Source organism: Pogoniulus pusillus, chromosome 6, assembly GCF_015220805.1.
Source record: "Pogoniulus pusillus isolate bPogPus1 chromosome 6, bPogPus1.pri, whole genome shotgun sequence".
Lineage (NCBI taxonomy): Eukaryota > Metazoa > Chordata > Aves > Piciformes > Lybiidae > Pogoniulus > Pogoniulus pusillus.
The window spans coordinates 34,807,067-34,830,140 of record NC_087269.1 but is presented as its reverse complement, the minus strand read 5'-3'; the positions used below and the strand labels follow the sequence as shown (position 1 = coordinate 34,830,140).

At 44.2% G+C, this 23,074-nt stretch overlaps 1 protein-coding gene across 1 annotated transcript; it reads right to left on the bottom strand.

The window, feature by feature from the left end:
- Positions 1 to 209: 209 nt before the first annotated feature.
- ZNF365 (zinc finger protein 365) lies at positions 210 to 17,929 on the bottom strand. The gene is made up of 4 exons (XM_064145192.1): positions 16,804 to 17,929; positions 9,215 to 9,395; positions 6,727 to 6,764; positions 210 to 2,598 (listed from the first exon to the last, which is right to left on the bottom strand). Exons 1-4 carry the CDS (start codon positions 17,526 to 17,528, stop codon positions 2,352 to 2,354), a joined length of 1,191 nt encoding a protein of 396 aa, XP_064001262.1. The 5' UTR covers positions 17,529 to 17,929; the 3' UTR covers positions 210 to 2,351.
- Positions 17,930 to 23,074: the final 5,145 nt, after the last annotated feature.

Sequence of the window (23,074 nt, the reverse complement as noted above, 5' to 3'; positions counted from 1 at the left end):
GGCCACAGCCTGACTTCACTGATGGTGTAGTGTTTTACTTGAGTAATCATAGAATGGCTTAGGTTGGAAGGGAACTTAGAGATTATCTACTCCAGTATAAAACAAATAAATAATAAACCAAAGTCCAAGTAAGGCTATTTCTTTTTCTCTGCTGCTGGGTAGGCTTTTGTGACAAATGTTGCATTTTAGAGTTACACAGACACAGTAACTGAGAAATATATCTTTATTATTAGAATGTTTCTGTTTTAAAAACTTATCTGGGGTTACAGTACAATCCAATTTCTTTCTAATTGACTAACCTGGCATTTGTTTGGCAAGTTAACTGTAACTTAGGCTTTGAAAAGTTTAAGAACATGCACCTTCTTTTACTCTTTTTCTCTTCCTGCCACAAAAGAACAACTTTCAGTCAATGTTTTGGTGCAAGAAATAATAAAATAAACATCTCATTTGTGAACGAGTAGTTGCACTTAGCTTTGGTGATAGGCATTTAAAAATAAAAATATTCTTTCAGTGCCAAGTGGATAGAGAAAAGGATGAACACATTTTATTATCTTTCTCAGGTTCAGCTTTACTGTTTATGAAAAGGGTCTTTTTTTATCAAGTTTGTAAAAGACTTGATGTTTGTATTTTGTGGCTTGCCTAAGAAAGTTGTAACACACAATCTGACCCAAATCCATGCAACACAATTAACAACTCCTTTTCACCACACACAATGCCTAGCATAAGGCCAAGTGTGGCCTTGTGACATAGTTCAATAAATATTAAAGTGTCATTACAACCTAGATACCTGAATTGGTTTTACACTGTGACTTTCTACTGAAACAGTGTTGATAAACTTTAAACATAGATCTGATTGTTCCATATACACTATTTAAAATAAAAGTGAGGAATAATACTCTTTCTTCACTCTGCTACTTTCTGGGAGCTCTGTACACTGACAAAGGTTATGACCTAGTCTTAGCTGGCTGATTGGTACTCTCCTTGCTTTAAAAATATTGCAACTCAGGTGCTTATTGCAGCAGTAATCATACTGTGATACACTGTCTTTTAATACTCAGTTCTGCTTAGAGTCATAGTTATAAAAATGAAAACAAAACATTTCTCACAAACCTTTGTACACAGACTGTAAAAATCACCTTCCACATAAACAATTTACATCTGTTGTAAGCATTTAAAAAATAAATTACACAGACTTGTCTCACCTAGCCTTTCTTTGAGAAAACAAAATCTCATCATAAACATCGACAGGATGTTCGTATCTGTAAATGTGGCATGAGGATTCAAGTTGCCAAAAAACTGTACACACACAAAATTATCTTGATAAATACTCTGATAAATAAGGATCCTTTTAATTGGCACAAAGCAATGTAAACACAGGCAATTCTCTAACTTCCTTGCTCTTAGGTTTTCACTTGAAATGCAGAGGCCTCTCAGATGTGTAAAGATTCTTCAGAGATAAAAATGTGAAGGATTTTGGTTATGATTGTAGCCATTTCAAGCCCCAAACCAAGCAGAGGCACTGGACACTGAGCCATGCAGTGTCACACACTGCTTTAGTCTTTCATGTGGAACTGGAATTTCTCCTCTAGGTCAGTACATTCTCAGCTTGTCAGGGCTGCAGAACCAGCTTCTGGTCTCCTTGCTCAGTGACACTGGAGGCTGGTACATATAGCAAAGCCATAAAGTTGCTGGAATTTGAAAGCTGAGCTTGGGACACTAGAGCAGCCCAAGCTTGTCCCATCAGACAATGTGGCTACCAGCAGGATCGAGTGGTTTAACATATGTAATAAAATGTGGAAATGTAACCAAATGGGCTTACAGCAGAAAATCCAGAGCAGCAACATACTGCTGTAACAGCCTTCAAGCACTCCAGGTAGACCTTTAGCATCTAAATATATCTGTGCAAGTAACAGTTAATTGTTGATCTTATACCTACCTAAGCTGAAAGATTGATTATTTAGGTGCCGATTAAATGGATTCTTCTGAACTTCAGCAACAGCACAAATGGAAAACAAATTACTGAGCCACATGCTGCCACTAAAATAATTATAAACATATAGCCACAGTACTGCCCAGCAAGATAACTGCAGTAATTTATAATAAGCCAAACAAATAAATAAATAAATAGAAAACCCTCCATGTAAACAGAAAGTTACTTCTCTCCTAACGCCCAAAGAGGGAATGGCGTTACTAGACAACATAAATCTTCCATACTGGATATATTTCTATATATTCTATCTGAGATGTTTTGGCATGGACTGATAGATAGGAAAAAGTAGGCTGGCTGACTTCATTCAGTATTTGTTCTGTGGAAGCCAGGCTCCTGCATTACTATATATTGCTAACCATTCCTATAGTGCTTTTGCCTTTTTACCCATCTTTGCTTTTGTGCTCGCTTTCCTGGCAGAGGAGACTGGTTCACCTTTCTTTTGGGCTCTCCAGATTTCTCTTGGGCAATCAACAGGTTCATAGAAGCATTTCACTGGCTGCAAGCTGTTTTTTTCATCTTTTGCCTTTTTCAACAAGATTCTTCCTTTTTGAAAGGAATGAGGCTTTGTGTCAGGGATGTTACATGAAGCATGCTGACTTCCTCGGCTCCTGAAATGAATAATAGTAATTATTAATAACCCTTATCCAATCTTGCAAAGTGATAGGTTCCCCCAAAGGTCTCAAATCCATATACTTTTGAAGAAAAAATTGCCTTGTTTTACATGATCAGGCTGAAAGTTAAAAACAGTGTTCCAAGATCAAAGAATCATGGAATAGCTTAGGTTGGAAGGGACCTTAGAGATCATCTACTCCATCCTCTCAACCAGATTTGGTTACTCAAGGCCACATCCATCTTGGCCTTGAACACCTCCAGGAAGGAAACATCCACAACTTCTCTGAGCAACCTGTTCCGGAGTTTCACCACCCTCATACTGAAGAACTTCTGCAAAGAAGTCTTTGCAAGACCACATAGCACCAGTAACAGTAGAAAGTGAGTGCAAGAACTTCAAGAACTTCTTGGTGGGATCTCAGTACTGCCCTGAACTGTGGCCAGACCCCAGGGAACTGCTGTTACTATTGGCCAACTCAGAAAACTCCATGCTGAACACCTACCTAGGGGAAACTTCAGCTTTGCTTTTAGACTTTGAAGTGAGAGAAGAGGCAAGGGGAATAGGAAAAACTGGTAGGAAGAAGGGTACAAAAGCTTAAAGGCCAAAGTCAGCTGAATTCTTTGCTCTCTGCAACAGTTTGAGCCCAGCAGGATTTGCTGAAACTGGTGAGGTTGGAAAGATAGCATGATGCCTGATGCAGCAAAGGCTGACCTATGCCCTCTGCTCTGAAATTTGACATTGAAACCACAGCTCCACAGTTTGTCTAAGTAAGGTCATTACAGTCCCTTTTAACATAACCTGGAACTATTTTACAGCAGATCATGTAGTGTAACAGCAGCACTTCGAATGTAAGGCACCGGGTCATGTGTGCTCTGCCACTGTGACTGAAGAAGAGAACAGATGTGCTGATGTACAACTTGATCTCTTAAGGGTTCCCAGAGGGCTACTTCCCATAGCTTGTTATTTTTGGAAATGACATATCTGTAGTATTACTTTGGGGAATTAAACAATATTGCACACTTGATAAAGCCAGTTTTGGAAAAAGCTGTGGTGGTTCAAGTGCATACAGTGCAAGCCTTGTCCTGCTCTTTGTAAGACCAGAAGCATGTTTACATAAAAAAGCCTCTTTGTTGGTGGGAGACAGTGAGAGAGAGAGAGCTGGTCAACAGCACAGGAACTGAGCCTTACTTCCAGCACAGTTTTACCTGGCTGGCAGCTTTGCCAACCACACTCTACTTTGGGGAAAGTTTTACAAGGAATATGCTGAGCAAGTCCATGCAGGCCTGGGCCCTGACCACTTGTTAGGGATTAGAAATGGTTTGTGTAAATGTGCAAGTGCTGACCACTCTGGTTTGTGATCACTTCCCACAGTCCATGAGTTGCTATTAAAAGAGGTAATGCTCTCTTTCTCAGCTGATGTCACAGTGAAAAAGTTACATCATTTATCCCCAAAGCACATGCAGGAGGAATGTTAAGTCACTCTGCTTCACTGAATGATGAAACAAGAAGGTGGTCAAGGTTAATCTGATCAGAGGGGATTGCCCAAAAGAACTAAACTGTACTTAAATTGAATGAGTTTACGGTAGAGAAGATGGGTGTCTGTGCCTAACACACAGTCAGGGTAAGAAAGTATCTAAGAGGGATGAATATGCCCATGAAATGCAATGCCAGCAGGTCAAGAAAGGTGATTCTTACCCTTTACTCTGCTCTGGTGAGAGCCCATTTTGAATACTGCATCCAATTCTGGTGTCCCCTTTGTGAGAAGGACACAGAGCTGCTGCAGTAAGCCCAGAGAAGGGCCACAAAGATGATTCAAGGGCTGGAGCATCTTTGCTATAATGACAGGTTGATTGAACTGGGGCTATTCAGCCCAGAGAAGAGACAAATCTGCAGAGACCTTAGAGCTACCCTCCTGAAGGGATCCTACAGGAAGGCTGGAGAGGGACTTTTCATTAAGGATGTCTAGCAACAGGACAAGGGGCAATGGTTTGAAGCTGAGGGACAGTAGGTAGAAGGAAGAAGTTCTTCACTACAAGGGTGGTGGGGCTCTGGAATAGGTTGCCCAGAGAGGGATGTTCAAAGCCAGACTGTATGAGGCCTTGAGCAGATGAGTCCAGTTGAAATATGTCCCTGCCCATGGCAGGGAGGTTGGAGTAAATGATCTCTAAAGTTCCTTCCAACCTAAGGCATTGTAAGATTTGATGAAAGCAGCAATTCTGTGATACAAGTGGCTGCGAGAGGCTGAAGTTCTACTCAAATATATATATATATAATCTGTCTCATTACAGGGAAAGTGGCATGCCACTGCCAAAGGCACTTCAGAACAATTCCCTTCTTGCTGCACTTCACAAACAAAACGTATTTTTCAAACCGGTCTCATGATTTCCTGAGACCTAGCTCCTAGCTTCTTCACAATGGAAGCTGGCATTAAAGTTGATTTAGCACGTCTCAGTGCCTTTGGGACATGGCTGGTGAGCATCAGCAAAGTTATGCCATGTCCTCAGTGGGCCACTTTCTGAAAACATCCAGGAGACACAGGCAAAAAGGATTTGGGAAGCAAGCTGGAAGCCTTAGAGGAAGAGGGACTGCAAGTGCAGCCACCAATCCCAAACAATGTAAGCCATCAATGGACCCAACCTTTTGAGATTATACTGAATTTTCTGGATGAATAGTAACAGTACCCTTTTTTTTAACCGGTACATATCATTAAAACCTCATTTTATGTACTGTAATGAGCTAGAGCGCTGAAAAAGCAGATGGCATGGTAAACTGGAATGCTGGACTCATCTAGAGAACAAGCAGAGCCAAGAGAAAACATCACTACCCCTCTGAGCATCCTCTCTCTATTCTCTCTGCTTCATAGGACAAGTTGGGATATTTTTATGTGGTTACTCCAAATAAAAGCTACCATTAAATTTTAGTTTTGACAGTGTAATTTCAAAGGAAAAGTATATCAGTAGTCAAACAAACTTATAAATAATTTGATTTATGCTTTTGAACTCCCACTCGTTGTCAGCAATTAATAGGTTTCACCAAACTGCATTATTATTTAGACCAAAGACTTGTCAGTGGAAGGACTCATCTCACTGAGTCACTGATTTTACTCGTTCTAATTCAATTTTATTTACCTTGATTCCAATCATAGCATCTAGAAGCCTGAGAAGTGTATAACTAAGTCTACTCTGAACAATCAAGTTTTTCCAGAATCTCAAATCAGTAGGTAAAATTCCACACAACCCCCTCCCAAAACCTATAAAAAGTAGAAAAAAAAAAAATCAATGCTAACATCTCATGCAAATATTGTTTATTAACAAAAGGGTAAAAAATTGGCCAGTTACCTGCTAGGACTAATATATATGAAAAAACAAACCACCAAAACAGCAGAAAGCCCCACCTCTAACCCAGCAGGCTATAAATTGTAATTTTAGTTTCTTTCCTAACCCATCTATCTGGCCAGACACAAATCTGACAGGGATGCAGAAGCTCCAGACCTCTGGTGATGCAAAAAGTTTTGTGGCACTGGGAAAAAGGCCCAAAATTGTGTCCCAACTAAGAAAGGTTGCCCTGAGGAAGGATGCACTGCCTGTGGTTTGGCCAAGCTGTGTGAATGATTCTCTGAGCACTGGGACTAATGATCACATTGCAAAGACGTGGGAAACTACCCCCAATTTGTTCTGCTGCTCTCAGAACAGCTGCTTGAGTAACCTGAGATGTTGATGGAGCCTATTCTCTGTCAGGGCACTTGTTTGCTTACACATGATTTTGAAGTCGATAGTGTCACTCTCAGTTAGGAAATGACAACTGTCACTCTCCTACCTCCAGAATGTTAAACATATTTTCAGCTGAAACTTGGCCTGTGTTTGCTAAAGTGATTCAACTACTGTAGCTTTGTAATAGGCTACTATACTCAACAGGAAGGGGTCTTTCATTTAACAAAGCACTTTAGCTTTGATTTAGCAGAAATATAGTTTTCCACCATTGCATGACATAAATATAGGTCATGCTCAGGTATAGAACCTGATCTAAACCCAACCTGATTCAGGCTTCTGGATAAGGTGAAATGAAAAAGCAGAAATAAAAGTACACCAAGTTACTTAAGAGAGAAAAATAAAACAGATATACATACAGGCATCTGGGTTTCTTATTTAATGAAATGTCTGTAAACTGCAAAGAAAACAGAAACAGGTTATTAATATTACATTATCAAGTAATTAAAGTCTTCAATTTTTTATTTCTAGTCTCACCTGCTGTTAAAAGTAGAATATTCACAGAAGAAACAGGAAAGAAACAAACCTTTTACTGATTATTATTCCTCCATCTTATGCATCTTGTTTTAAAATTTATAACCTGCGAGTTGTTAGTGGCTGAATTTTTTTTTTCCCCTGGTATATTTTTGGTGGAACTATAATCAAATTAGTGAAGAAGTGTGGGCTGAACAGAGATCTTTCGCATTAGAACAAACAGTGTGGATACAATGAAAAGTAATTATTGTGTTCAAGATAATTAATAAGAGACAGTGCTTGAATAAGCTGTATTAAATTAACATTCTTTCAGAGCCCTTAATTTTGCAGTGATACATTCCCCTCGCACAAGCAGCTTGGAAACTCCAGCTACAAGTGCATGTCTCTCCTCATAGCAGCACTGAAGAGTGGAAGGCAAGAACACAAACATTTCTCTCTTCCCACCCCAAATCCTGAGACCAGCTAGGGACAGCGTAGTCTCAGTGCCAGAACAACTTTGCATGACTCCATTTTTTACAATGGTTTGGATCACAGTGTGGAAATTTGTCAAGTCTCTCCTTTAGTGGTCAGCTCTGTACTCTTGGTCTGGGTACTAAATTGGTTCCCATCAATGCTACCAAACCAAGCCCTGGAATGCCACTTTATGAAGTCACTGAGCTGACTGCAGGGCAGTTGGACAAGATGACCTTTGAGGGTCCCTTCCAACCTGATACAATCTGTGAATCTGTGGATCACCTTAGAGGAATGCTGAAGTCACTTGGCAAGCCAGGCAATTGCCTTAAAAATTAGTGCCTTTCCCAAGGCACACTGCTGAGCCAGGGAGCCCAGTAAACATATCAAGAGCAGAGAATATGATTTAATACTAAGGCCCATCTTTATGGTTCCCCCTCGGTGTTCTTGGTCACTCTTTGAGACTTCCTGTCCTAGATTTCAGCACATCTACATTTATGCAGGTCTTAACGTAAAGCAACTTGTCCTGCCAGTGGCTATGGACACCTTTGCTTTCCACCATCACACACCTGTTCAGTGCTGTGCATGATCAAATGCTTTTCCTCCCACATCCCAAGATAAGCAATTCTTTAGCACAGGCAGCACGGGGCATTCATTTAATCTGAAATGTTCTTTGGAACTCATGTGGCTGGCTAACCCTTGCCATATTAAATGTAACACACTGCAGGGAAAACACAGAGCTGAAGTACCAATAACACGGGCTTTTAAAGAAATACTGCATTTTAAAAAGCAATGTTCAGACAGGTCTGATTTCTAATCTGTGGCAGAGAGGGAGCTGGGAGTGCTGACTGCCAACTGGCTGAACATGAGCCAGCAGTGTGCCCAGGTGGCATGGAAGGCCAGTGGCATCTTGGCTTGTATCAGGAATAGTATGACCAGCAGGACTGGAAATGTAATTCTCCTCTGTACTCAGCACTGGTGAGGCCTCACCTTCAATAATGAGTGTAGTGCTGGCCTCTCACTTCAAGAAAGATACTAAGGTGCTGGAGCAGGTCCAGAGAACAACAGGAAGACTGGTGAAGGGACTGGAGGGAATGTCTTATGAAGAGAGGCTGAACGAGCTAGGGTTTTCTAGCCTGAAGGAGACTCACAGGAGACCTTATAACACTCTACAACTACCTGAAGGGAAGTTTTAGCAAGGTAGAGCTTGGGCTCTTCTCCCAGGCAACTTGCAATGAGAGGAGAGGGCATGGCCTAAAGTGCATTAGGAGAGGTTTAGGTTGGATGTTAGGAAGCACTTCCTCACAGAAAGGGTAATTAGACACTGGAATGGACTGCCCATGGAGATGGTGGATTCACCATCCCTGGAGGTGTTTAAGGAAAGATTGGATGTGGCACTTGGTGGCATGGTCTAGTTGATGTAGTGGTGTTAGGTCACAGGCTGGATTAATGATGTCAGAGGTCTATTCCATCCTCAATAATTCTGTGTGATTCTGTGTTTTCAAAGCATCCTGTAATAGCCAACTCCAGAAAGCAAGCCAATTTGCCAGCAGGCTGACATGTCCTCTGCATGGATCCACATCTTTCCTGAACATCTCCCAAAAAACTTCCAAGTCCCTATGTGACAAATGCAAAGCGTTTATTGCCAAGACAGTAGCAGCAATAACCAAAGCCAGGAAAAAAAAAGTTACTAAGTATCTGGCAAGTATTTAATTATTTTCTGCCCTCTCTTTACCATCTTTGGCCATTGCTCCTTTCACTCATGTGAGGCAGCAATTTAAAACATAAATAAAACACTTCTAAAGGAACATTTACAAATCCAGATCTGTCTGGAGTAGCAATTAGCCTGACCCACTGTATTCAAACTCAAGGAACTTCCCTCTGGTGGTGGGTGAAAATGAAGCAAGGACTTTGCTGGCTTACCACGTGCTCGCTGACGTCAGTGTGGTCACACACCATCTGCTGATTTTGGTAATATTCTAGCTGCCTCTCTGCCAGATCCACACGCTGCAACAGGTTCTCAATGAAGTGCTGGAGCCTGGCTTTTCCCCGCACTTCTTTTTCTGCTGCTTCCTCCAGGAAGTGGTTGAAAGTAACAACTTCTCTGCAAGACAGAAAGGTCGCAAAGAGGCAACATTTAAATAATGAGAAGGGCCCTGGTCTTGCTCCTGCCAAAGAACCTCTGATATTTTTCCTGGTTTTCATGCTGATGGGCCCCTTCCCCTGTTATTCTGCCCTGATGCAACATCTGGAATAGCATCCAGTTCTGAGCCCTTCAGCTCAAAAAGGACCTCAGGGCACTGCTTGAAAGAGTCCAGAACAGAGCCACAAAAATGGAGTGGAACATCTCCCCTACGAGGAAAGGCAGAGGGAGATGGGTCTCTTTAGCTTATAGAAGAGGAGTCTGAGGGGTGACCTCATTTGTGTTTATGAAGATGTGAAGGGCAAGTGCTGGGAGGACAGGGCCAGGCTCTTCTCAGTGATGTCCAAAGATAGGGCAAGTGGCAATATGTGCAAGCCAGAGCACAGGAGGTTCCATGTGAACATAAGGAAAAACTTTTTCACTGTGAGGGTGACAGAGCACTGGCACAGGCTGCCCAGAGAGGTTGCAGAGTCTCCTTTTCTGGAGATATCCAGGACTTGCCTGGATGTGTTCCTGTGCAATCTACTCTAGGTGATCCTGCTCTGGCATGGAGGCTGGACTGGATGACCTTTCAGGCTTTCTTCTAATCCCTAATATTCTGTGATAATGCTCAGTGCTGCTCTTATCTCTTTAAATTTCTGTAATGGATAATAGAGTGATCTCATCTGTTTATTCATAGTTTACTATGCTAATATTAAGGCATTCTTTACTGTAAACCACAGTGTTGAAGGGCTGTGACTGGGCAACAGGGAGAAAATTTGGGTTCTTGCTTTGTCTTAGGTGCTTTTGTCAGACAAAACCTTTCAGGAGGGATCACTACTGTTACCCAGAAAGTGGCAAAAGGGTGAGGCAAGTGAGAGGGAAAGACAAGGAGGTGCCTGTACTGCTAGGCTGCTTGAGAAGAGCTCTTCCCAGAGCCAGGGGAGTCCAGGGGAAATTTTATTGTAGTGCAGTAAGCAACTCGTTTTTTCAGCCGAACACCAATAAGCGCAGAGGCAAGGACTCCCTGCGAGCAAGGAGGACTTGCTGTCAAAGCTTTCACTGTAATCAGACACAGCCAGGGAGTTAACCTGTTATAGTTAATCAGTTAACTAGTTTGGTGTTTTACATCCCAACTGCAGCCCAACTGCCCTCACAGAAAAACTGCAGACAGCCTGCCTTGACACTTACCCTGACACCTTTATGGAGGCTGTTGTCACAAAACAGCATGAGATGTTGTAAATAAACTTTTAAATCATAGACTGACCAAGCAACACCTATTCTTCTGCCTTTTACCACTAGATTATACTGTGCTACTTGCAGGACCAGTAAACAAGACCTGCAGTTCACTAGAGCTGCTGCTTGCATGTACATCCTTAGTATCTGTATGGCTTTCATCAGTGAAGCGTGTGATATGCAGAATAGAGGGAAAGGTTAAGGAGCTGGAGCTGTCCCAGCAACTGACAAAAAGGGCTAATGATTTCTCACACCATAACCAAGCCCTCCTACAGAGGCATAATACTGGTCCCAGGACTATTTACTGCAAGTTCAATGCTTGCATCTGCTCTGTAGCTGGAGACAAGCATGAAGCTTTACATGGATTCTGCACCCAAGTACCAAATCCCTTTAGAGAACTGCATTTGGAATAACTCTGCCTAAAATCAATACAAAAATCAAATAGCTGTTTTAGTTGAAGAGGGCAAATTTCTACTAAGTAAGCAGCATTTTCTGTGAAAATATTTAAAAATATGTGAAATCATTAACACCACTGACCTTATCCATCATCCCAGAGTTACTGTCTGAAGACTGGTATTCATTAGTTTGTGGTTTCAGGTTCCTACACCACTGTGAGCATATTGGATTTAAGGAGTTCACACCTCCTCCCCTCAGAAAGTTATTTTCCTACAAGTTGCACCCATTGAGTGGGCTGAGACCTGAATTTATTGGGGTGGCACTGTGAAGATTAAAATGCATTATTTCAGAGTCAACCTGTGGGATAGTCATGCTACACTTGAACCAATCTCAAGTGGGAAGATGAAAGGGAAGACTGAGTGGGACCACGTGGAACTGAAAGTGGAAGGATAATGCATAGTTGTGGTCATATTCCACTTACAGCAAAATCAAAACAACTTAAATTCCTATTTTAATGAAAGCTGTTTGAAAGCATAAATTGCAGTGATTTCTTAACAGCCAACTCTTAATCCCAATGCTGAGATGTTACTTGTACAGATAATTCCATTAATTGCAAATTCAAGGTGAAGCCACTGGCAAGACTAACTACACATAGCACACCTATCCTGCAGTAGTCTGTGCTTCCCAAACTATGAGAGCAGAGTCGTGACAAATACATTAGATTGGTTAAAGAAATTACTGTCAGACATATGGCAATGTACTACACTAATGTTTTACTCTATAATTAGGAGACAAAATGAAATTATTTAAGATACTGTTGAATGAACCTTCCAGCTGAGCATCCTAACTTCAAATGCTTGCCATTGTCAGACTTAGTGAAAAAAAACAAACTCTAGCAGTTTCATTTTCTTACATGACTACCAGAAATAAGCCTCTCTGTGTTCTCTAGAACTTAAGTTCATAGCTGCTTTTAGTTTCAATTATTTTCTTTATATCTTATTCAACACAGACTTATTCCCTTAGGGCAGGCTTCTGTGTTATCTTTAAGATCATAGTACTCAATCCAAGTTGTATTCTCCTTCATCAAACATTGAGCAATTCCTTTCAGGGCAAATTTGCTTAATTAGATCACACCTTTACTCAGCAACTTTGCCAAAAGCGTGACCCTACAGCCATCATTCATCAGAACTGTCCAGGGCTCAACTGAGACAGGATGGTGAACAGGCAGGACCTGTCTTTTGTAACTGTGCTTGCTTGTCTAAAACACTTGGTTTTCTTCCTCCTCTCCTCCATCCCCACCAAAATAATAATAAAAAGCTTTGGACTTTCTAAATATGCACATGACACAAGACTGTCTCTGTAAGACTTTGCTGTGCTTAGAGTAATAGTACTTCACCTACTTAATATTACAGTTAACACATGGTATTTCCACCTGTCCTACCCTTCAAAGTTCATCTCCACGAGGACATCATGCTAGGCTAACAGTGTGTACCTGTGTGCGTATTAGTTGAGCCATTTTCAAAAGAGGACAAAAAAGACACAGAGGTACCTTCACTTTGCTGCTGCCTTTGTTGGGCTGCTATAGGCTTTATTTAAAACAAACAAAAAATAATCAAGTGCCAAGTATTTAATTAGAAATAACCTTACTGACCCAACAGCCTCTTCAGATGGGCAGCCCTGTGCCTGCTGCTAGCCTAAACCAATATTCCTCCCTCTCACTGGAATGACTGCCTCAGCAGTAAAATCTCACAACGCTGTTACTTGAAATCGATGCTTTGATTAGTAACAACAATGCAACTCAGAAGAATTTACTCCCTGCAGAGTTACAAGTTTTACAGATTTGCTGCTTGCTTTGGAGAACTCATCAGAGAAACCAGCTTCTGATAATGCAGCTCACTGGGATCACAGTTTCTAAGTATCTATCCATCTCACATGCTCAGTCCAGGAAAATGCTCAGGACATAGGGGGATTTTACAGGCAGAATAGGGAGGTAGAAATGAAATTCCAAGAAGTCAAAGTGACCTCAGGTCTGCTGTCTCTCAAGCCTCTACTGCAGACTGTCACAATCACAGCAGCACAATGTCTGCCTCCACTTGGCTAGTCATAAAGGGAAGATGTGAGGCCAGAAGAGCTCCATCTCAGGAAACCCAGATGTTTAAACAGAGAATTTTGGTCTCTCCTGCTTTTTGGGTCTTTCTAATAAAATTATTCTTGCTAGTGCACTTCTTCCCTTTTTCTCATAGCTTTCCTACATGTCTTGACAATCAGATCCAAAAATCCAGACCCACAGAGCACAACTGCACTTTGGATATCATCTTCTTGTTGTACAACCTTCTAAACAAGAAGTTTCTTATTTTTTTTTCCATAGCAAGTTGACAGGTCAGGAGTGATAGTTAAGAACATAAATACATCCTCTTCTACCTTCCATATCTGGTTAATTCTGTACATGTAAGAATGAAAGACAGGTGTAGCTTAACAGCCCAGATAGGTCCCTGGGTTATCTGGGCACATTTTATGAAGATGAAAATGTTGTTAAATTCAGTCTTATGAAGTCATTTGATCACTAATAGTGATTGTCTATTCATGTAAGATACTGACAGGGTAGGTGGATGTGGAGGAATACTCAAATATGGGTTCAGTATAAACATCTAACTTCTTTAACAGAACACTCATTTTTCAAGAGTTACTTGAAGTGATCCCCATAAAAGTTTTCAGCTTCTTCTTCAGAAGAGCCTCCAAAAAATGTTTTAGTGACTTTATCCAAGTTAAAGTCAGGGAAGACTGTTTTCCTTTACTTAAAAATAGGATATAGAGGGTTTTCAGGGAAGAATGCTTTTTTTCCCCCTCCTGGAAGCAGGAACAACTTTTCAGCTACAGTGGCTCAGCATCAATTCTGGGTTTAGAAGTTATCTATATTCACAAGACTGCTTATTTAAAAAAAAATAGTCCAAAGAAACTGATGAAAGCATTTCTTTCTGAAGGTCAGCAAGTATCAAAGCAGTCCCCAAGGGCTGTCTTTGACTTTCCACACTCTGCAGTGAGAACTCCTGTTTCTGCAATTTCCATTAAGCAGTCTTGTTTGGCTTTCTAATCATCTGGACTTCTTCCAAAAATCAAAGCTAAAGTTAAGATCCTCATTTTTTGAAGGAGAAAGTCTTCTCAGCACACCAAATAAGTTTTTGAACACATAAAAGACTGGATATCTAGCCAGGATCTCAGAATTTACTACCAGTCCATAATAAAACCAGACAAGTCACACTCTTGTTAACAAAGTCACAAACATCCTTCTTTCTCCCTTCTACCTGAGCAAACAAACCATCCAGTGCCTCCCTACTGCTAGTGAAGTGTCCCAGGCATTTTCAGATCTGCTCTTGAAAGTACTAGTCCTGCTTTTATAAAACATTGTTTATACCTACCCTTCTTAATTTTCTAATAACATAATTCCTGTCAACTGGAAAGCCATACATTGCATTTCTGTATGGCATTATCCTTTGCTATGCCCTAAGATGGGAACTATCTGAAGATAACAGATTTTTCTCTATGAACTTTATTCTTACACCCTTCCAATCCACCCAGTCTCCTCACAATACCTTCATATTGACTTCCAAGAGGCAAAGTTTTGGGGCTATGCAGATGCACATGCAAGAACATGAGACTCTCTTCTTCCTCCCTTAGTACTCTGAGCCAATACCCTTTCATCCTTTCTAGTATCGTACATTAGTCGCATTTACCTCTGGAGCTTACACACCACTGTGCAATATCTATTCACTCATTCCTGTTGCTGCTTTTACTTCCAAGTTTATCTCCTTTAATTAAAGCTGAAGCAAGTTAGTGGTGATTCTAGAAGAATATCTGGGATACTCAGGTGAAGTCTCTTGTGCAGCTGCCTCTTTTGGTTAGTGTTTCTTTCCAGTCAAGTAACCGTCAGTCTTCCATTTAACATCAACTACTCCTCATCTGCTTCCCCATTCATTTTCCGCCTTTAGAGATGGCTAGAGTTGTAACAATAACCACATGAGCTCCTGCCCCTTTTCTAAGCCTAGCAGTGTGTTCAGCTTCTTCTGGCCTCACCCCCGCAGCCTCACACTGCTGCTAGTAATCAGTCTGCCAAGGGGCCAAGCAGCCTCTTCCTAATATAGCTAAAAATTGCAGCTTTTCTTTTGACAGAAGAGTGTCCTTCACTGTCCTTCCCATATCATACCCAGAAAAGTCCATCCACTCCTTACTCTTTTTCCACAAACTCTCTTAATCAGCACTTCAGAAATCTGGCTTTGCTTCTCTGAGTGGTTTCTGCCTTCTTGTGATATTGTGTTTTCCTGTGGATTTCAAACATTACATTTTGAAAACATTCTGTGTTCAGTTTGGGGTTAAGATTCATGCCCCTTAACTTTAGATATCTGAAGTTCAGCATCTGTCCTAAGACAGTCGATTACCCATGATTACAACTCTAAGTCTGCAGCAAAAATAATCATCTTTGTAGAGCACTTCCCCTCTAAGATACTTTTCATGAACAAGCAGGATGAATCATCTTGTAAGAGAGCCCAATTAGATGGGAACACCAGAATTGCTTCACAATGTAAGTTGTCTTCATAACCTACTTCCAGCATACTTTCACATCTGTCTCAGTTCCACTGTTACCTTTAGCTTCATCTTGAGTCAGTTTTCTCTTCCATGAAGATCACCTGATATTTAAAAAATTAGAGGTCCTGTTGAATATCTCTTCAAGGAAGATACACATCCCAGAGGCTCTTTGCTGTCTCTCCTTCTGGGAAATGTATAGCACTGCCTCAAGACAGGTGAATCCTACTGATATAGGAGCTATCAACGTATTTTCTTTCTGGTCCTTGGACTACAGGAAGGAACAATGAAAGCCCTCCAAACTTCCTACACGGAACTCCTACACCACCTTCCTCATTTTTTCTTAGATCAGTGTCATGGCAACTGCACTTCTCATCTTTCCTTTGTAAGCTGATGAAATAGTTTAGAGGCACTGAATTACCAAGGCTCTCTATTTGCATTCCCCAAAAATAAGCTGTGTTGCTCTGAAAAGCCTGAAAGGTTTCAGCAAGTGCTGAATACACTAAGTAGTTCACATATAAATAATACATCAGCTATCACTACATTTTTAATGGTGCATCATGAACGTATTTTTAGATGACTTACGTTAGTAAGAATGACTCTAGCATCTGCTTCCCATTCCAATATAAATTATTCCAGTTTCACAGGTCACTGTCCATCCAAATCATCTACTTGGACATGGCCTTTTCAGTACTGTCTCCACTACAGCTGTGCTGCTGCACAAGAGAGTACTCCACTCCACAGGCAGCCTGCTGCCCATGACAGGACTTCAGTGAAGAAGTGCTATTCAGTATTCTTACATACTTCCACCAGCACTTATCCACCCAACTCTGCTTAATAAGATAATGGAGTAGATGTGTCATGTAAATCAGATTACATGACGATAGCATCTACTTGTCCCTACCCCCACAAAAGCAGGAAGCCAACGCTAGTATTGTAAAGTTGGTCCCCGCGTAGTCGAGCATGAAAGCCAGCTGTTGGAGGAGCTTCCCCTGCCTTGCAGGGAACGTGGTCACACGGGGCTGCAACTCTACAAATACTGCCATCCGAAGGTGGTGAGCACCACGCCCCTTCATGACCACCAAGCAACCGAACCGACCCGTGCCCTTTCTTCTCGCCCTCGCACAGGTACGAGCCGGCCGGCGCAAAGCCAGCGGCCCTCCCTCGCCGCCCCACTTACTCTTCTCTGCGGTGAAGCTCCTCCTCGGACTCGCTGAGGCGCTGCTTCAAGGCCGCGATCATTTCCACCGCCACGTCCACCTGCCGGCTCAGGGCCCGCTCCCGGCGCTGCACCTCCTGCTTCTTCTGGGACAGCTGCACAAAAGCTGCCCGCACCTCCAGCAGCTCTGCCGTCTTCTGGGCCAGCTCTTTGGTAAGCTTGTCGATTCGTTTCTCGATCGTTTTGTCTACGGCCTCTACCATCCTGTTAAACTTTTCTCTAACGTGTGCCTCGAAGGAGGCTTTGGAGTCAGTGCCCGTGAGGCCGGCTTTGGGTATGTGCTTGGTGGGTGACTCAGCCGACACATAGTTCGCAACATAGGAGCCGGGCCGCTCGGCTTCCACATCCAGCGCCTGCCCGCGCTTCGAGGTCTCGCAGGACGCCTCGCAGAAATTCAGGTAGGAACCCTTCTGCTGTACGGCGCTGCCAGGGCTCCCCAGGCTGCCCTGGGCGGCGGGCTCCGGCGAGGAGAGCAGCTCCGCGTCCTTCAGGGGCGAGAACACGCTGCTCTTGCTGAGGAGGCTTCTCTCTTCGTAGCTGTGGCTGTACTCCAGGTGCACTCGCAGCGAGGAGAGGCTCCGGAACCTGGTGTGGTCGCCGCATCGCGGGCAGCGGAAGGGGAGACTGACGCTGCCGAGCGGCTCCTGCCAGGAGTGCCTGCTTTCATCCCGGGCCGTCTGTTGCATTCCTTGCCGGACCCTGACTGGCAGAGAACAGTCCGCGCCCGCCCGGGGCCGGGGCAACCCGGTAGGCCCGACGGCAAACTTGGGAAACTTTCCCGGGGGCTACCAGGGGTACCGCGCCATCTCTGCCCAGCGACCGGGGAGGCACCCGCCCGGCGCGGCCAGTCGTAGGGCCGCGGCGTCGCGGCTCCGCTCCGCCTCGCTCGCCGCGGCCGCCGCCCGGGCCTTGCCGGAGACGGAGGGAGGCCGGGCCACGGCTCGGCGCGGGCCTCAGCCGGCCGCAAGATCGCCGCTCCCGCACTCACCCGACTTGTTGCCGGTAGCGGTTGCAGCGCAGCCGGGAAGCCGTTTGCAGCACAGCCGTAAATCAGGCCGAGCGCGCCGCCGCCGCACGCTCCCGGCGCCCGGCCGCCGCCGCGGGGCGGGGCTGGGGCGGGGAGGAGAGCGGCCGGGAGAGATGCGGCCGGTGGTGACCGCGGGCGGTGGGAGTGGTCCAAGGGCACAGGCTCGGGGAAGCCGAGGTCGCAGAATCGTAAAATGCACTGGGCTGAAAGGGACTTTTAAAAGTTATTTAACCCAACCTCCCTGCAGTAAACAGGGGCATCCCCAGCTTACTTCAGGTTGCTCAGAGCCCCACCAAGCCAGACCTTGAATCTTTCCAGAGATGAGGCCTCCTCCACTTCCTTGGGCAACCTGTTCCTGTGTTCCACCACCCTCAGTTAAGAATCTCTTCCTATTTCCCACAGAATCATTACGTTTAGAAAGGGTGCCTAAGATCATCAAGCCCAGCCATCAACCCAATACCACCCTGCCCACCACATCCTGGGAGATTGTTCTTCTTTCAGGGGGCCATCTCCTGCCTGGGGCACCTGCTAGATGGGCTTTGTGGGGTTCTGCAGCGTCTTATGAGCAGTCATAAAATACCAGTGCACAGTGTGGAGTATGAAGGATAAGGCAATTCAAAGTGTCTAAGCAACAAGGTCAGATTGACATGTGCAGATAGATATAACCTGTCCATGGCTTGGGTGGGATTTTTTAAAACTAGTAGCTAGAAGGATTTTTTCTGTAGATATGACCCTAATATAGCTTCAGGATTTAGGGGATGGGGGATAATTAGTAATGGGATTTCCATTTTGAGTACGTGGAAGGAATGTCACAGATCCATAGGGTGTTTTGGGTTGGAAGGGACCTTTAAAGGTCATCTAGTCCAACCTTCCTGCAGTAAGCAGAGACAACCTTAACTACATTAGATTGCTCAGAGCCCCGTGCAACCTCACCTTTAAAATTTCCAGGGATGGAGTTTCTACCCTCTGTTTAGCCTGGAGAGGAGGAGGCTCAGGGGTGACCTTATTGCTGTCTACAACTACCTGAAGGGTGGTTGTGGCCAGGGGGAGGTTGCTCTCTTCTCTCAGGTGGCCAGCGCCAGAATGAGAGGACACAGCCTCAGGCTGCGCCAGGGGAGATTTAGGCTGGAGGTGAGGAGAAAGTTCTTCACTGAGAGAGTCATTGGACACTGGAATGGGCTGCCCGGGGAGGTGGTGGAGTCACCATCCCTGGAGCTGTTCAAGGCAAGATTGGACGTGGCACTTGGTGCCATGGTCTGGCCTTGAGCTCTGTGGTAAAGGGTTGGACTTGATGATCTGTGAGGTCTCTTCCAACCCTGATGATACTGTGATATTTCTCTTCTAAAATCTACTGCTTGAGGCCACAGTAGTAATACAGTGCAGATTTTATTTTATTGCTCTGGGAGAAAGCATTGCAGTAAAGTTTAATTCAGTACTAATGTGGCTGTTCCTTGAGCGCAATATACAAGGGGAGATCTAAACACTGGGAAAATCTGCATGCACTGATAGATGCCTTTGATGTGATTAAGACATTCCCAGTAAATGATTTACCAGATGGAACATCAAAGGAAGTTATTCAAATTGTATTTCAGAGCTTGAGTTAATCTCTACAGTGTGTGGGCTACCATCTAGGCTGCAATGTTTTGTATGAGTTGGTTGTCCTGTATTACCTTGTCTAAATGTGGTGATTTCCCCTTCTTTTGTTGGCAAGCAATACCCAAAATCAGAAGGGTGGTCAAGAAGGATTAGTTTCATTCTTGCCTCCAAATTTGGAGTTTTTAACTTTATCTTTGCAGAAGGCCAGTAGTATCAGGATCACATGTATGGATGTGGCCCTAATTTGGTTCCCTTTTTCTTGATTGTTGTCCAGTGTTGCCTATGATCTCTCTTTGTTGCGCGCCATTGTCTTTCTGTCTTCTCCACATCAGGGTAAGGTCTTCAGTGCTAATGCTTAAAGGTGCAGGTGGATGCTACACAAATGAAGTGAACTTAGTCTGCTGGGATACTTATCTCCATTCACATTTAGATTATGCACCATCCACATTTAGGAGAGCTGATACCAACCTACCCACTCCTGCTTGTCCTGTGTCATCTTTGGGACAGAAAACGTTGATAACTTTGAAGAAGCCCATTGATTTACAGCCTAAAAGCTATGCAGTTCTGGTCAGTTAGATCTGAAATCCAGCAACCATTTAACCCCAGCAATTCTTCTTTCAGGATTTCTCAGTCCTTCCACTATAAATACTTGTTTTGCTGGATTGAGATCCATCTCTTCAGTTATCCACTCCCAGTGATCCTATTTGGATGTGCAGTTCAGTCATTCTCTTGGCAGTCAGAAAGGATATCAGTAAGTGTGCATTTTACAGTGGAGGATGTACATCAACCATTGCAGGCCTGAGCTTCATCCCCGGTGATTTAAATCTGAAGTGTTTAGAATCTGTGATTTGCACAAAGCCCACATTTACACAGCCATAATGTATGACTCATCTCTGAAATTTTGCCAGGTGCTGGGGAGGCATTACTCAGTTTCTTCATATGCACCTCTCTTTCAAGATCTCTTTAAACACATTGTAATAAGATTTCCAAAGGAATAGAAGTTACTTAAGTGAAACCAGCATGTACCAGCCTGCTTTTATAGTCATAATATTCAGTGTTTTTTTCAGTTAGTGATCTATGCCTGCCCTACTAGGTCCTCTGCTTTGGGGGAAAACTGATTGACCATTTCCTATTTTGACAGTTCCTACAAGCTTGAAAATTATATTTCAAAATATTGTTTAGTTGGTAATTTGACTTCACTGGAGGTGGCTAGAAAAATTGGGTTTATATAATCACTTTTCCTGACCTCAGTGCCAGGGAAACTGATGGAGCAGGTTCTCTTGGGGCCAATAACTGCGCACCTGAGGGATGGCAAAGATCTCAGGTCCAGCCAGCATGGGTTTAGGAAGGGCAGATCCTGCCTTTCTAACCTGATCTCCTTCTATGATCAGGTGACCCGCTTGGTGGATGTGGGGAGGCCTGTGGATGTAGTCTATTTGGACTTCAGCAAGGCCTTTGACACTGTCCCCCACAGCAAACTGCTGGCTAAGCTGTCAGCCCGCGGCTTGGATGGTAACACTCTGTGCTGGGTTAGGAACTGGCTGGAGGGCCGGACCCAGAGAGTGGTGGTGAATGGTGCCACATCCAGCTGGCGGCCAGTCACTAGTGGTGTCCCTCAGGGATCAGTGCTGGGCCCCATCCTCTTTAACATCTTCATAGATGATCTGGATGAGGGCATCGAGTCAGTCATCAGCAAGTTTGCAGATGACACTAAGCTGGGGGCAGAAGTGACTGAGCTGGAGGGCAGAAGGGACCTTGACCGCCTGGACAGATGGGCAGAGGCCAATGGGATGGGGTTCAATAGCTCCAAGTGCAGGGTGCTGCACTTTGGCCACAACAACCCCATGCAGAGATACAGGCTGGGGTCGGAGTGGCTGGAGAGCAGCCAGACAGAGAGGGATCTGGGGGTACTGATTGATACCCGCCTGAACATGAGCCAGCAGTGTGCCCAGGTGGCCAAGAGAGCCAGTGGCATCCTGGCCTGCATCAGGAATGGTGTGGTCAGCAGGAGCAGGGAGGTCATTCTGCCCCTGTACTCTGCACTGGTCAGACCACACCTCGAGTACTGCGTTCAGTTCTGGGCCCCCCAGTTTAGGAGGGACATCGAAATGCTTGAGCGTGTCCAGAGAAGGGCGACGAGGCTGGTGAGAGACCTCGAGCACAAGCCCTACGAGGAGAGGCTGAGGGAGCTGGGGTTGTTTAGCCTGGAGAAGAGGAGGCTCAGGGGAGACCTTATTGCTGTCTACAACTACCTGAAGGGTGGTTGTGGCCAGGAGGAGGTTGCTCTCTTCTCTCAGGTGGCCAGCTCCAGAACAAGGGGACACAGCCTCAGGCTGCGCCAGGGGAAATTTCGGCTCGAGGTGAGGAGAAAGTTCTTCACTGAGAGAGTCATTGGGCACTGGAACGGGCTGCCTGGGGAGGTGGTGGAGTCGTCGTCCCTGGGGCAGTTCAAGGCAAGGTTGGATGTGGCACTTGGTGCCATGGTCTAGCCTTGGGCACTGTGGTAAAGGGTTGGACTTGATGATCTGTGAGGTCTCTTCCAACCTTGGTGATACTGTGATACTGTGATACTTTTCTTTCCAAGAGCTACCCTAGCTCTTTTATCTTCTGATTTCTTATCCCATTCAAAGAAAATGGGTGAGTCAGTTTCTGTTGTTCTTGCAGCCACTTTCCCTTTCATGCTTGCAGTGCTGAGGTGTTTGTGGGGGCTTTCCTCATTTGGCATGGGACTGGATTCACTACTGTTGCTTTGGCTGCATTCTGCAGCCATTTATTTCCTCTGTTTGTTTACTGGTTTGCTTTTAAAAGGTTATCTCAGAAATTTTTGTCTCTCTCATTCACGCCCATGCTTCCCACCCAGCTTTTCATTGTGTGATTTAGCCAGTTTATAGATGTGAATCTGCACAGAGCTTCTTTTGGGGAAGTTTTACTAAGCTGTATATGGGTATGTAAAGATAGGTGTGCAGAAGTGCACATCTGTTACCACTTGTTACAGATGGGATTGTGAGTTTGGCTCCCCGGTCCCACTGTAAAAGCTGTGCCCGAAATAGGTACCTCTGTTGAGCTCACTTAATTTGCATGCTGGGAAGAGATGAATTTTTCTTGGTGCTTGTGCATTCATAGATTATGCTTATTATTTGAACTACTGAAACTCACCTGTATTTACTGTTTCACAGAATCACAGAATGTTAGGGGTTGGAAAGGACCTCAAAAGATCACCTAGTCCAACCTCCCTGCCAGAGCAGGTCACACAGGAACACATCCAGGTGGGTCCTGAATGTTTCCAGAGAAGGAGATTTCACAAACTCTCTGGGCAGACTGTTCCAGTGCTCAGTCACTCTCACAGTGAAAAAGTTTTTTCTTATGTTCACATGGAACCTCCTCTGCTCTGACTTGCACCCATTGCCCGCCCCTTGTCCTATCACTGGACATTACTAACAAGAGCCTGGCTCCAGCCTCCTGACAGTCACCCTTTACATCTTTATAGACATGAACGAGGTCACTCCTCAGTCTCCTCTTCTCTGAGCTAAAGAGACCCATCTCCCTCAACCTTTCCTCATAAGGCAGATGTTACAATCCCTTTATCATCTTTGTGGCTCTGTTCTTGAC

Coding starts and splice junctions, on each gene's coding strand:
- ZNF365 (XM_064145192.1), bottom strand. CDS start 17,528: ATGCAACAGACGGCCCGGGATGAAAGCAGGCACTCCTGGCAGGAGCCG. Junction 9,396..16,803: donor GAGCTTCACCGCAGAGAAGA/GTAAGTGGGGCG, acceptor TCTGTCTTGCAG/AGAAGTTGTTACTTTCAACC. Junction 2,599..6,726: donor AATAAGAAACCCAGATGCCT/GTATGTATATCT, acceptor TATTCATTTCAG/GAGCCGAGGAAGTCAGCATG.